The 14,037-nt window shown below is 45.2% G+C and overlaps 1 protein-coding gene across 4 annotated transcripts in view; it reads left to right on the top strand.

The window, feature by feature from the left end:
• The window catches only part of stard13a (StAR-related lipid transfer (START) domain containing 13a), a 41,020-nt gene that overhangs the window by 15,702 nt on the left and 11,281 nt on the right, over positions 1 to 14,037 (top strand). Inside the window, exon 1 of one of the 4 annotated variants that reach the window (XM_041952323.1) lies at positions 1,803 to 1,939. The exons of 1 other annotated variant lie outside the window; for it this stretch is intronic. In XM_041952323.1, coding sequence (XP_041808257.1) covers positions 1,816 to 1,939 — 124 coding nt within the window. In that variant the 5' untranslated portion in view covers positions 1,803 to 1,815. Of the gene's footprint in view, positions 1 to 1,802; positions 1,940 to 6,708; positions 7,336 to 13,044; positions 13,431 to 14,037 lie in introns of those variants that run through there. 2 more of the 4 variants (XM_041952321.1, XM_041952324.1) reach the window with 2 other exon arrangements.

The raw sequence follows: 14,037 nt of genomic DNA, 5'->3' as shown, positions 1-14,037 counted from the left end.
TTCCTTCCTTCTGTCATTTCTCCTCCACGCAGCCACTCATTGTTCATCATTCTCTCCCTTTAAATCACTTTCCCTCTCATCACTGCTGACTGCCAGTGCCAGCCATGAATCTCACTCTGGTCTCAGCAGCGTAAGGCAGGAATATAAATCACTCCAGAGCTACTGTCAAGGCCATGGCAGGGCAGGGCAGGCCTTAATAACCTTCTCCTTCAACATGTGAGTTGTATGTGTGATGGGGAACTAATCCAACTGCAGAAATCAAATTCTGGGCAAAGACTAACTTTTTCAACGCCAGGCGATTATTCATAGCCCTGTTTATGACAGTCGACCAGTGGAGTGGTATTCGGTGTCCAGAGGAGTGCGGGATTCTGCTGACTACTCGGGATGTTGAGCGTGTTTCGACAGGCTGAAAATGTCGAATCAGGTCTCTACTCGTGAATCCGTGCTGACCTGGAACTCAACACCACAGACAGGACATCCGATGGTGTCAGGAGGACGGCAGCTGAGGAGCGTCCCGGCCGGTCCGATCGCTCTGTCTGGCATTCCTGGGATGACACGGGAGTAAGTCAGAGCTCAGAGTGAGATTCCCAAAACTCTGGACCTGTCAGAGGGGTGAAGGGACTCACAGAGAGAGGCAGCTCAGGTGGCTGATGTTTGTGCACTTTCACTCTAGGTTGTCAGGCTGACTGGAGTATGCATGAGTGTCGGGTTCACTCCTCTTTATCTATTTATTATTTATTCAAGCACATATTCAGTCACTCATTATGAAGCAATCACCTTCTTGAAAGGAAAAATAAGCATTTACAAGAAATGCCCTGGAGTCCATTTTGTTGTGTTTTTAGGACACAGACATCGCAGAAAGAAATGTCCAGTGTAGTTACACAAGTATGTGCTGCATCCGGCTTCTCAAATGTAAGGATTCACTGCTGTCTTTGTTGCCTACATCTTGGGTTTTGGCAGTTGACAAACTAAATTGGCTATTTATAGATATCAGCTTGAGTTTTGTTAACCTGCGCTGCGTATTTGTCATCAGTTCTTTAAGATTTTGAACATCAATCAATTGGAAATTAAAGGACTCCACTAATGTCACTAATGGCACCCAGCATGTCTGTTGCAGCAGTTTGTGCAGCTGCCCTGTGAGGTTACATGTGTGACTGAGAGGCCAGAGATGCTGAGGAAGGCTTTCCCTGGCAACACAACTGGGCTGCAACTTTGTGTGCATGTGTTTGTGGCATGACTGTGTGTTATTAGTGTGTATCCAGGGGATTGAAAGAGATCCTTGTTTGGGTGAGTGGGTGGGTTTGGGCCTTGGAGAATATGTAGGTTTGGTGTGTGTGTGTGCATGTGTGTGTGTGAGTGAGAGAGAGAGAGAGAGAGAGAGAGAGAGACTTACACACAGGGAGGGGGAAAACCGCCTCTCACATCTGGCTCGCCATGTCAGAGGTCCGGGCTCACATGCAGAAGTTATGTTGAAACATTGCTCCACCTTCGCCCCACCAGCGGCTGTTGGCGAGTCGGGCAGGAGCCTGAGGAGAGCAGACATGCAGCGTGAATTCAATCAGTGTACAGTTAGTGGATCCAGATCCTGCGAATAGGACCTCATCCGCCTCCGCTGGTGCAGGAGGGTGACGCAGCGCGAGAGGAGCCTTTATACCAGGTGAAGCGGTGACGACCATTGCGGCAGGCGGACGCAGCAGCAGCAGCAGCCGGGAGCGCCCGGAGCGCCGGGGCTGGAATAAAAGGATTGAGGAGTAACGGGTCGCTGACGGAGCGCCGGTTTTTACAGTCCGGGAATATGCGTCCGGCTGCGCCGCAATGACAACCCAGCGAAGGACTGCCAAGCTACAGCTGCGGCGGTCGATCAGCGAGCAGCTGCGGGACTCCACGTCCAAGGCTTGGGATCTGCTGTGGAGGAATGTCCGGGAGAGACGGCTGGCAGGTCAGAGAGCCAAAAAAACAATGGAAGTGAAACTTATTTTAATATGCGGGGTACAGCCTGCCCTCATTTTGACGGACACAAGTCTGTCAGATAGGTCTGCTGCGCTGCCGCCTCATAGTGTTTTAAAAATTCAACATATCTCGGTCTGAAAATGGATTTCTGACAGCATGTGTGAATGTTTGCGCTTCTCGCTGTTGGAGGCCACAATTTCCCCGCATCTTATCATTTCAAATAACTTCGTATTAGGAGGATATATAAAGTTAATCTCAGCCGATGTGCTACAGCTTCTGTGTTATGCCTGTAGCGTCATGCGCAGCGCGCTCCCTGATATTTTGGGAAGGTCATTGTCAAATATAGAGCTCCAAACAGCGCAGGCATGTGCTGTGGACAGGAGTGGAGCGGGGGGTTCAGATGCCAGTGGCTCACCGTTTGTTGTTCCAGTCTGGAGAATGGTTTATTGTGCGTCCTGCATTTTGGAAAAAAGCGAAAAGGGGGTGTTAATATTTTGGATTTCGGGTTTCTCACATAGCTGCATGGAGTCGAGTATTCTATGTCCACGCCAATGCGCCAAGTTTTTTGGAGGGTCAGTCGGTTTGCTCTATATTTACAGTGGCCTGGATGCGCAGAGATGAATGTCTGTCTCTTCCAACTGTGCGTCAAAAAGGGAGGAGAAGGAGAGGAGAGATGCAGAGAGTTGCTGTCTCCTCGGTTTAATGTAATTACCGAGATGTCTGCCTCTTAAGCAAATTAAACGACGAACATTCCCACATCGCAACCCCACAAACCACCGCAGGCCACCACATCGGTCAAAGCCACTGTGCCTGTCAGGCGCATTCAAGTGCACAGCTGTGATAAATCGCATGTGTGACCAGCACAAAGGCTACTACGGCTCTGCTAAAGATCATTTCAGTATTGCATGATGGGTAATTATTAAATGACGAACATTGCTTTGGTGATGCTTTGCGCGCAATTAATAAGAGTGGGGTGGCTGTCAAATGGAGCATCAGAGAACACCTGCTGACCCAGTAATCCTCTTTCCCCCAATTTCTCACTCCTTCATCCTGTCCTCCAGCCAGAGCCTAAACCCCCCCCCCAAAACCACAGCCCCTCCTCGCCCCACTGCTGAACCCATCAGCTCACCAGGCACACAGTTCACATCTGTCTGGATCAGATTTTAGAGATGGGGATTCCTTCAAATGCGCACATCTGGCCTCTCCGTTATGCCGGTATTCAGCAGTGCATTTTCCGCTCTATGAATTAGTCAGAAAATGGCATGTTGCATGAAGAAGTCAGGAGTTGGTCAGATGTTTTAAATTTGAAGCTGCATAGCGTATTCGTGAGGGCCCCTGATGTCCTTGCAACACCATAGAATTAAATACAATGAATTTTGGTACATGAAGCTAAAAACTAACAAAAATTAACAGTCCTATTGAGAAGCACAGTCATAGAATAGGACAAAAGGACAAATGCACATATAGCATCGTGCTTATTGACAATAACCATATTAATAGTCAGAGATTAAGCTGCATAATTCAAGTCTGACTGAATGTTAAAGTGAATTCGATTGTGTTTGTGGTTCCATTCAATCATCTGTGTGTTTATGTGCGTGCGTGAAAACTGAGAGTGCATAATAGCACCTGGATTTAGCTGTAATCCCACAGATTTTTAGGTGAGCGGTGGGGGTCGGATCTCCCTTTGCGTGTGGGATTTGTGGGTCTTAGTTGCTTCGATGTGTGTGTGCGTGTGTGTGAGTTCGTTTGAAAACCTGCAGGTAAATGAGTTTAAACCATTACGTTGAATCGTCTCTTTCCAACCAGTCGTCATTCTCAGTCCATCCATTTGCCTCCTCACCCACCTGGAACTGGAACTTTGACTGCTATACTGAAAATACCCGCTGTGAGTAAAACCTAATGACTGCATTGTTTGTTTTTAGTGGCCCTGAATGCATTTGAAGACAAATTCAGCTGCCAGTTTGTGCTTTCATAGATAATCTCAAGGCTGTATCAACAAACATACAGCTGCAGAATATGCACAATGATGCACACACATTTCAACATGTCAGTTTTATGATTGATTTAGTGCAGTCTGCCTCTGTAGATGCTCAGGAATGGGGTCCCTCGGCTGAATCTAAGTCTGCAGGTTAAAGATTAAAGGTGACCGGTCTCTGACAGTCAGAGCCCTGAAGCTTGGAAACACCCTGACTGTGGGGCTCAGACTGGCTACGTTAGTGTCATCCTTCAGATCACTTAAAAGCTCCCAAAGGGCTTTTTAAAATGAGACCTGCAGCTTTTTCCTGGAATGGCAAGATGCCTACCTCATATAAAGAAGGTGGGCGCGTTCAAAATTGGCAGACGTGTCAAAGTAGAACATTTTGGAAATGTTAAGAGTGCAGAATAATAACGGAAGAGGACAGAATGGTGTATTCAAGGATCTAGTTTATATCTGATATCCTGTACTAGACGTATGAGATCATGACTGATGATCACAACTTAAAATCTTAACGTTTTAGCCTCACAGAAAAGGCTGTTGTATCTTATTTCAGTGTATGTGATCCATCTGCACTGTCACATAACTGCTGATTTTTCACTTTCCCCTTTAGTTTAGTTTGCCTGTTTAGTTTCTGTCCTGTCTTGGCCGACCGTAGCTCAGACAGAGCGATGGATATTGTGTTACTGGCTGCTTACTACAGCCCTGCCCCGTGCCAATCCATTTACACACATCTATTTAGCTCACTATCAGGTTACTGCGGCAGCCTGCTGCGCCCTGCGTCAGGTGGAGCGTTTGCTCAAGGCTGCACGTTGCATTTTGGGCGCGTTTTCTTTTTCTCTAGACTGGCGTGAAAAGTAAACAGAGTCCATTCCATGTTTCAGCGGCAGATCTTGAATCTCGTGTCTTCACTCCTGTGATCTTTATCTGGAAGGTAAATTCTGATTATTTTCTCCTAAATTACCTCAAGATGGCAGTCTAATCAAATTAAACCACAGTTTTTGGATTTCACAACTTCACTCGCTGTCTTTGGCTGAACACTGATATGAGATATGTGGTTAAGGCACATTTGACAGCGTATGAGCTGCTGACTAAAAAGCTCTGCTGTTCAGCAATGCCCCTCCACGGTGAGATCAGGTGCCTGTGTGTGAATGCTGACCTGAAATTGACTTTGCTATGACCTACTTTTCACGTGCACCCCCGTCCCACTCTTACCCCCTGCCTATTACCTCCCTAAAGCAAATTAAAATGACCCCCCATATTCTCTAGTCCTGGCAAATCACTATTCTACCAAACTAGGTCAAAGTATGAACTTCCCTCCTCCTTCACTGCATTCCATACATCTATCCACCCACTTCACTGTATGGCAACATTCAGTCATCAGCATTTCTTACTACTTACTACTGCTAAACAACTGACTTTTGATGGATGTATTGTGATTAAGAGCCCCCATGCAGAGAATGTGTACTGAAGTACAATTTTGTAGTATTTCCATTATACTACTACTAATACTTTTATACTACTACTTTACATTGCACATGAAAATACTGCAAATTTTACTCCATATTTATCTCAAAGCTGTTGCTGCTAGTTACTTTGCAGATGAAGATTTCACATAAAAAGAGCCACTTATTTTCTTCTGACTTCTTACAATAAAGCAGCGTCTGCCCGTTATCATGCTTCAGATGTCTGTGAGGTCTTAGTTCCCTCTAAACCCCTCACATGGTTTCATTTCAGTAACTGTTAAAGAGGTGAAATTATTCAATATTTTGAATAGAAATCAAAGATTAGAGAAAAGTCCAGAAAAAGAACAACTTTGTGTAGGAGAACTTAATTTTTTCTTCTTTCCCACCTCATTAATCATCTTATGACCCCTCAGATTTATCTTGTAACCCTTTTGAGGGGGCCGAACCCCACAGCTGGGAACCTCTGGACTAAACTACCTTAAAGAAAGAAGTTGAAACTAGCTCCACCTCGACCAGCTGCAACAGAAAAATGCTGCTTGCACACTGCAACAATCTAATAATGTCATATGTAATAATATATCAATCACAGGTGAGATATTTCTGCAGAATGAGTGATACTTCAAGTACATTCTGTTGTTAATACTTATGTACTTTTAGTAGGATTTTGGATGCAGAACTTTTGTATGAAGTATTTCTACATTCTGGTACTTTTACTGACCTGGGATCAGATGTGTGTAATGTTGTTTGGTTTTGATGAGATGCTGTGGATTTAGAGAACTTTTCTCAATGGTAAAACAATCCTACTCAGCTTTAGTGACAATAGGTTTGTTCCTACATACATTCCTCAGCACAGTCTCACACACCCACACACTCTCTATTGTTCTGCACTTTCCCATTTCACTTTGGCATATGGCCATTGTTGTTGTTTTTTTTTTTCCCTGGCCTATCCCCACTCTCATCACATCTCCAGTCCCAGATATGCCTTTCTCTCACACACACATGCACATTCGCCCGAGGCATGTACCAAACCGTGTCTTTGGCACAGCATCAGGAAGCAGCGGTCCCTGAGCTCTCACGCCATTGGCCACTGGTCATGTGACCAAAGGAAAGACCTTGTGGAAGTTTGTGAGCCTTCCAACCATCTCAGCTGAGAAGTCAGCATGTGTGTGAGTGTGGGCGTGCCGGGAGAACAAGGCCTGTCATCCGAGTCAGGTGGTGTGATGAAGCTTGTGTGTGTTTGTTCGGCTGTGTTGAGCTGAAGGGAGGAGGCGGACGGGTGGGGAGCTGATTTGGCTTCCAGTGAGGGCATGTCAGAGGCAGGAATTCAGAAGGAGTGCTCACACGGCGACTCAGCAGGGCGAGAGGGGGGAAGACTCATAGGTTTGTGAGGATTAGATGGTAATGTTGCGGATTCTGCGGACAGCAGTGTGACCGTCATGGATGATGTGGACGCAGTGAGTTTGGACAGTGTGGCTGCCTCAGCACAGAGAGCAAACACTGCAGGGACAAGTGAAGAGACAGTAAACAGCAGTCTGGACTGTGAGGACAATGCAAACGGAATAGAAACTGAGGCTGTTAGCGGTGGGAGAGTTATCAGAAAACACACACACCCTATGAGTGCAGCCATGGCTGACAGTGTGGACAGCGTGAGGGACGGCGAGGAGAGTGCTGACGCTGTTGGTACAGAGGACAGTGCTGATCCCACAGACAGCAGGAGTATGGAAGTCGATGACCCTGCGGATCGTGTGGATCAAAGTCTCAAGGACGACATCAACGGCTGCGAGAGTGACGGTGACAGCACCAGTGAGGGAACGTGTCTGGAGGCCATGACACCTTGCGGGCAGGACTATTACCTGAGGCTGGGCGTCACCCCTCGACGGCGCTCCGCCCTGCGCCTCTCACGCATCATAGCCCGCCAGCAGCTGCTACGGAGGCTGGCACAAGGTAGAAATCGAGAGTTACGGTTATTGTCTGAATTTCATTGTGATTAGACTGTGACTGAATTTATAATGTAGGTGATCCGACCTAATTAGCTGGACATTCTCACAAAAAAGGGAAGAAATGATTCAACTTCAATTAAATGATCCTTTTTTTACAAGCAGGAGATGGAACATGAATAGATTTGACGCTGCCTTTATGGTATTTGAAGCCCACTGAAGGTGAAATTCCCTTTAGTTTTCTTTTCGCCTGCGGGTGAACTCAAGAAACTCCTCATGTGTTTGTCCTTTTAGAGGGAGAGAAGAGAGCTGGGTGCAGATTCAAACAGTGTAAGCTTTGATAAAGAAAGTGTGTCAGCGACTGCAGCCGTTTCATGTGAGATTCTGCCTACATCCTCGGGATATTTCAGCGTTTGACCTGTTCCACGGATTTCTACACACCATTAAAAATGAAAAGACCTCTCAGACGTCTAGAAGTAACCCATCTAACTTCTGTTTCATCAAGCTTTTTAAGTATGCTTTATTGGCAAGGGCTCACACACGACAGGTTGCCAATACTCCCTCTCATTTCTGGGTTTAATCAGTCGGACATATGGAGCCACTTCTCCACCAAAAACGTCTTTCGTAAATCTAAAAGAAGCCATAACAAACCCTAAAGGACTTGTATTGTTATTGTTTTTGTCTATGTCCCCCCTTCCCAGCTCGTCAGCTTTGTATTCCATGGTGACTTCCTCAGCTTCCTGTCACATGACTCATGTTTCCCAGGGAGTACGCATAACATCCCGGTGTTCAGTAAGAGGCTTTGGGCTGCTGCACTGGCTATTATGTGTGTTGAGCTGTAGAAGATGAGCTACTCTCCTCCGTATCCTGAGGTTTTTCCAGCTGCGATGATGGTGCATGGCTCCGGTTTTATGAAGGAGCAGAGGCTTGTTCGGTCTTGTGTAAGGTGTTTTGGGGGTTTTCCCCCTGCTGATAAAATTTGTCTCTGCGAGCCAAATCTTGTATGAAGCTAAAAACCTGATAATGTAAGGAGGAAAGAGACAGACGACAGGTGTGGCGGGTGAGGAATGCGGACAGAGAAGCAAGTTTATGCCTGTGCATGGGTCTGATTTAACGTTCGCTCCCTGCCTCTTGCACTAATCCACAGTTTTCTCCTCTTCTGCTACAATCATACTCTCTGTCAAATGAATATGTGTAACTCTAGGTGGATTTCCATCCACCTGTTTTATGTGCATTTTCAATTTGTGCCTAAAACAACCTGAGTGGAAAGCTGTTTATCTCTGCTCCTGCATATGTCGATAGAAATTAATTTGCATTTCCGTGTGTGATTTCCCAAAATTTTTGGTTTAAATTTGCACCACATTTGGATGGAAACCCAGCTACTGTTACAGAGTGTTACATATTGAGCATAAGCTGCTGAGCACCGAATGGCAAATGGACAAAGTTAGCGACTAGCTGGTGAACACAGTGGGGCATTTAGCAGCTATTTCCCTCATGAGTTGGTGGAGACCAAAAACAGAGCTAAAAGAAGGGTGAATTTCTGACTCACCATCTTAAGTTACACACAAACATGACATCAAATGAATGCTAAAGTTGCTCTATGTCTGATGGATGTGTAAATAAGCAACAGCTTGCTAACAAATTCACCACATGGACTGAAAAGTTGATTATATGTCCGTCTGGTCTTCACAGCTGGTTTTCACAGCCGACAAGTGGCCAAAAAATCAGTTATTGCAATGTTAAAGGAAAAGCCAACATAGAAACTGGGTCTCAAAACTGAGCAGGCTTTCAGTATGTAGTCTGTTCACTCTGGATAAGTGACAGTAAGTATATTCCTAACAGTGTGCACACTGTGTGCTTTTTAATAGACAGTCTTCCCCCACAATGCAATGCACACAGGAAATGGGGAGGGATGGGGGGGGGGGGGGGGGCTGCTCACTGCTGGAAAAAATTAAACCAAATTGTGGATGGTGGTAAAAGAGCTTTGTGACCACCCCACAGAACAAAAATAACAATCATATCCATGGAAAAACATTTTGTTTGTGAAGTTTAATTGGCAGTGATGCTGCAAAGTCAGTTTGATCGACATGCATCCGCCTGCTGTTGTGTTCCTATTGCTGTCTTTTTGTATTTTGATGATAGTAGAGAGTGCTGTCAGACAGTGCTCACATAATTTCCACACTCATCGAAGCATTCAGTGACCCTATGTTCCCTCTATGGAAGCTTCTGCATTCTACATGTTTCTCATCTCATTTATTCAGGTTGTTTCCTGAACCTGTCACCTGTCTGTGTTTTCCTTGAAGCACTTGCTGCCTCTCACTGAGTGTATCTGTCAAAAAAACACTCATTCTTATATTCACCGTGGCCGAACCACAAGATGGGACTGACTGCCAATCCAAGATTAGCACTAAACTGTTTCTATCTAAATGCTCAACCAGGAAACAAAAAATTTAATAACATACGTCCACTTCATGTATGCATAACCTGAAGCCATTTAATTTTTTTAATGCATTGCTGTGATTTAATGCCCTCTGCTGGAGGAAAAGTGACATTACCAAAAACATAACAATCACCATCAGTCTTCCTGTTTTGTCCTATTATTCCAACACTCCTCATAATCTCAGTGCAGTTAATAATCACAGCCAAGTGCTAATTTACAGCAGTGCTCCCCTATCTGTCATATTGTATATCCAGGTGCTGTCTGATCTCTGCACTCCTCAGTCGGCAATGCACAGGAGACTCTGTGCCTGAACTTGCACTGATTTCATGCCAGCATTGATTCTGCTCTACAGTGCATTCCTGAGGGCTCAACATCATCGCAAATAAAGCATACGGGACGCGACAGACGTATTCCTCTTTGGCGTCCCTCCCTCTCTTCCTTCCTCCCTCTCTCCCATCACTCCTCCTCTGCCTTCTTTGCTACTTTTTTTTTCTTTTTGACCTTTAAACATGAAGGACTAAGTGCTTTAGCGTATGTGGGAATATGGCTGCTTTCCAGGCATCCTGTGTGTGTGTGTGTGTGTGTGTGTGTGTGTGTGTGTGTGTGTTTGTGTGTAGTTTTGTAGAGGGACTATGACTGCTTAATTCTATATAAACTATAAGTGATCTCTTCTCTGCCCCTCATCAGTGCTGTTTCTCTTTTCTACCTATTGAATTCATTTTAACTAAAAGGACTAATTTAAATAAACAACATTAACATATATTTTTTGTAAAATTAACCAACTATTCTTTGGTTCTCCTTTTTGTTGTTGCGTCAGTCTGTCCAACAATTCTCTCAGCAGAGAGCCAGCTGACACGTTCAGTCCAGGAACTTCCTGTTACTGTTCTTAGCTCACATGCCGCTCTGGACACCTGGGAAATTCAGAGCAGGAAATGATGTCACGCAACACACTTCAGGGTCCTTGAGACCTGGCACAAGGCAGACATACTGCTGAGAAAAGGCTGTCAGAAAGTCAAGGTTACTGGCGCTGGATAAAAGGGAGGAAATGAAAGGTAGAGGAAAGAAAGGCGAAGGCGCGCTTTCAGAGAAAAAGCTGCGAGGACATCAGGGTGCTTGTATTATGTCTATTATGTAACATAGCTGGCACCCTTGTTGTGTAAGGAATTACCTTACAGTCCCTTTGTCCCACACATGGGCGCCCGTGTTCACACACCCACACACACTCATACACACACCATCTGTCCACCTTCCCTGCTGTTGTTCTAGTGGCTCGCTGCCTGTTGTCATATATTCTCCGCAGCAGGAATGCAGCAACATGGAATAGACTAAAGGAAAGGCACGGTAGGCAGCTTGGATTGACTCCGTCTGACTGTGTGCGTTTGTGTGTTTTGGGACACTCATAACATGTTTGTGCACTAATTAATCTCTTGATTAAATTCTGCACAGATGAATAGCGCTGCTTTGTTCTCACGCTGATGGGAGCTTTGCCACTTGGCACCTTTGTGTGCAAACACAAAGAAGCATTGCCAATAACACAAACACTGTAATGAAGCATCCCCTTTTGTCCCCTCTCCCCATTATATGTAGAGACTACAATGGCAGAATATAACTGTTGATTACTTTTGAATGCAACACTAGAAAAAAGGATGTAATGTAAATGTCATTTGAAAATTGAGGGTTGTGAAGCTCTTGTAGCATTCAGTTGATTAGTAATAGGTTGTGAAGGCCTCGTTTATTCATCTATAGGATCTGAATTGAGTATTTCCATTGTTAAGGCAGCGTATTGCAGCACAGTGTGAAGCAAAACTCAAAGCTTTTGCTTGATTGTGTTTTCATCCTTAAAGGACTCGTGTGTAGAATCAGAGGGGTCTATTGGCAGAAATGGAATACAATATTCCATGTTGCACCGCCATGTTTAGAACGATATTATATATATTAAACTCTGGTATTCAAGCCACTAAATCCTACACATGTTTTGTTTAAGAGGAACTCAAACTTGAGCTCTAATTTCATTAGAGGGATATGTCTTTGTAGTTTTTCGACATTAACAGTTTGGAGAATTAGGCAATGGTTTTGAAAACTTGCAAACAAGTTGATATGAAGATTGTGGTCTGTGATTGTGGCTGAGATGTTTGCAGTCTTTGAATCATCATCCTCCCCCCTTTTGGATCACAAATATATGGTTTTGTTATATTCATAAGGGCTCAGTACTTTGCTCGGGCAGCTGTGCGTCGTTGTGTTCATCAGATGTTACTCAAACACGAGTCATTTGTGCAATTTGTTGACAATTTTCCAGAGTGTTTACAACACGACAATTTTGTGGGATTGACTTAAAATAAATTGCAGCACCCGTGTTCATTGTAATGAGGTGTCAGCCTGTGAAACGGTGTGGCTCATTGATGTGTTTTTAATGGACAATAGTGGAGGTCTGTGTCACAGAAGGATAATCAGGCTTTGAATACGCAGGCAATGCTTGTTAATAGCATCAACTCATTGTTGGTGTTGGTCTTTTTGTAGGATTTGTTGATAAAATGAAACATAGCTATATAGAATATCACCAGACTTGTCCTTTAGCATGTCTTCATCTGCATCTCCTGTTCTTTTTTTTAATCTGGTTTCTATAAAAAGAGTTGATAATCTTTCAGATCTCACATCCAGTAAATAGGCGACTGGAGTGGTATGTCTTCCTGCCTGTGGTTTTCCCACAGGGTCTGTCCATCTCAGCTGCCCTCCCCGCCCCAGCTGTCTGCCTGTCTCATCCTTTTTGCATTCCCTGACTCACTGGGGGCAACATCTGGACTGTGCTAAACGTCTGCGCTATGTGTGTACCGCATGTGTGTGCGTACACACTGCATTCCCCCGCACATTGTCCCGATCTGCGGTGTTGCACAGTAAGCCAAAAGAAATGAGGCAGAGGTCAGAGTCTCCTTGCCGGCCTGCCGAGAGGTTCAGCTGACATGTGAAGTTAGCGTCCACCAGTCGTCAGTCTATGACCTCGGGGGCCGGCTGATGCGAACGCCAGCTGAAATTAGCCATTTCCTCCATGGATGTGCAGGACCAACAGCAGCTCTGGTAATGACAAAGAAGATGTGGGGTTGGTAGCATCAACCAGCTTCTTGCAGGAGTGAAGAAGAAGAAGAAAGGATGAGGATCCAGTGAAAGAAGCAAAAGGATGGATGAAGGAAAACCTGCAAGGGAGTATTTTTGTTTAGAGACAGATCGTGAGGGGATGAGACAAGGTTGAGAGCAAGAAGATCCAGAGAAAACAATGTACAGAAAGGGGAAAAAATAAGGCAAACTGTAAGGAACTAAAACAAGATTGAGGAGGAGAGAGGAGTCAGCGCAGCATAAGGCGCAGGGAGTGCTGCAAAAATAGAGAGACATTGTATGTGGATCCTAACAAAGCAGAAAGTGCGAGAGAGGAGGCTGAGGAGAAAATTAGAGGGAAGAGAAAACCTGCATGGGGCAGGCTGGAAGAGGGAGGCAGAGTTGTAAACACAAGGGTTGGCGAGGCAGCGAGGGAGAAAGTACAGAGTCGTTGCCACTTGATGGAAAGCTGGATAGCGGCGAGTGGATGTGTCATGGGATGGAGAGGAGGCTTCAGTCTGAGCAAAGGAGAAAGAAATAGAAGCATGCCATCACTCGCACCATGAGGGCTTCAAGTAAGTATTCGGCTCTCTGCGTTTTCCTCAGATTTCCTCATCCTCCGGGCTTCTCACCGGACCTTCTCCGTCTCTCCGGTCTATTTTCAGAGTGTTACGGAAAAAAATATCTTTTCCAGATCTGCCCTCATGCTGCTTCACATGTGATTTACAGACGTGAGCTATGCTGAGAATGTTGGGAGAGGGATGTAATTGCTGCGTTGCGGCGAGAGGATCATTTCCTCTGACCGTTCTCATCTCTGATGGTGAAGACGGAGGCTTTTTACTGCCCCGCTGAACTTTGTCCCCTGTGTTTCTGCGGTGCGTCTCCCATTCACTGCCAGCACCCTGAAACGAGTGAATGAGACAAGTGAGAGTGAATGAGTTGGGTTTGAAAGGTATGAGATAAGGGCAGCGGCTGCAGGAGTAATGTTGCTGTGTCTGGTTTTTCCATGACAGTGACACTATTGTCCCATTAAGTTTGTATTATTTTAAAAACTTGTCAATGAGCCGTTTCCTCTGTCCTTATTTTTGCCTTTTAATGGCCTGATGTGGTCCTGTGATCCATCCTTTGTTATCATCACTCTCTTTGTCTCCCTCATTTTTTAACGTATATGTGTGCATGCAT

The sequence above is a fragment of the Chelmon rostratus genome, chromosome 14 (genome assembly GCF_017976325.1).
Source record: "Chelmon rostratus isolate fCheRos1 chromosome 14, fCheRos1.pri, whole genome shotgun sequence".
Lineage (NCBI taxonomy): Eukaryota > Metazoa > Chordata > Actinopteri > Chaetodontiformes > Chaetodontidae > Chelmon > Chelmon rostratus.
Note: the sequence above shows the minus strand (reverse complement) of the source record. Positions and strands in the feature narration are given on the sequence as shown.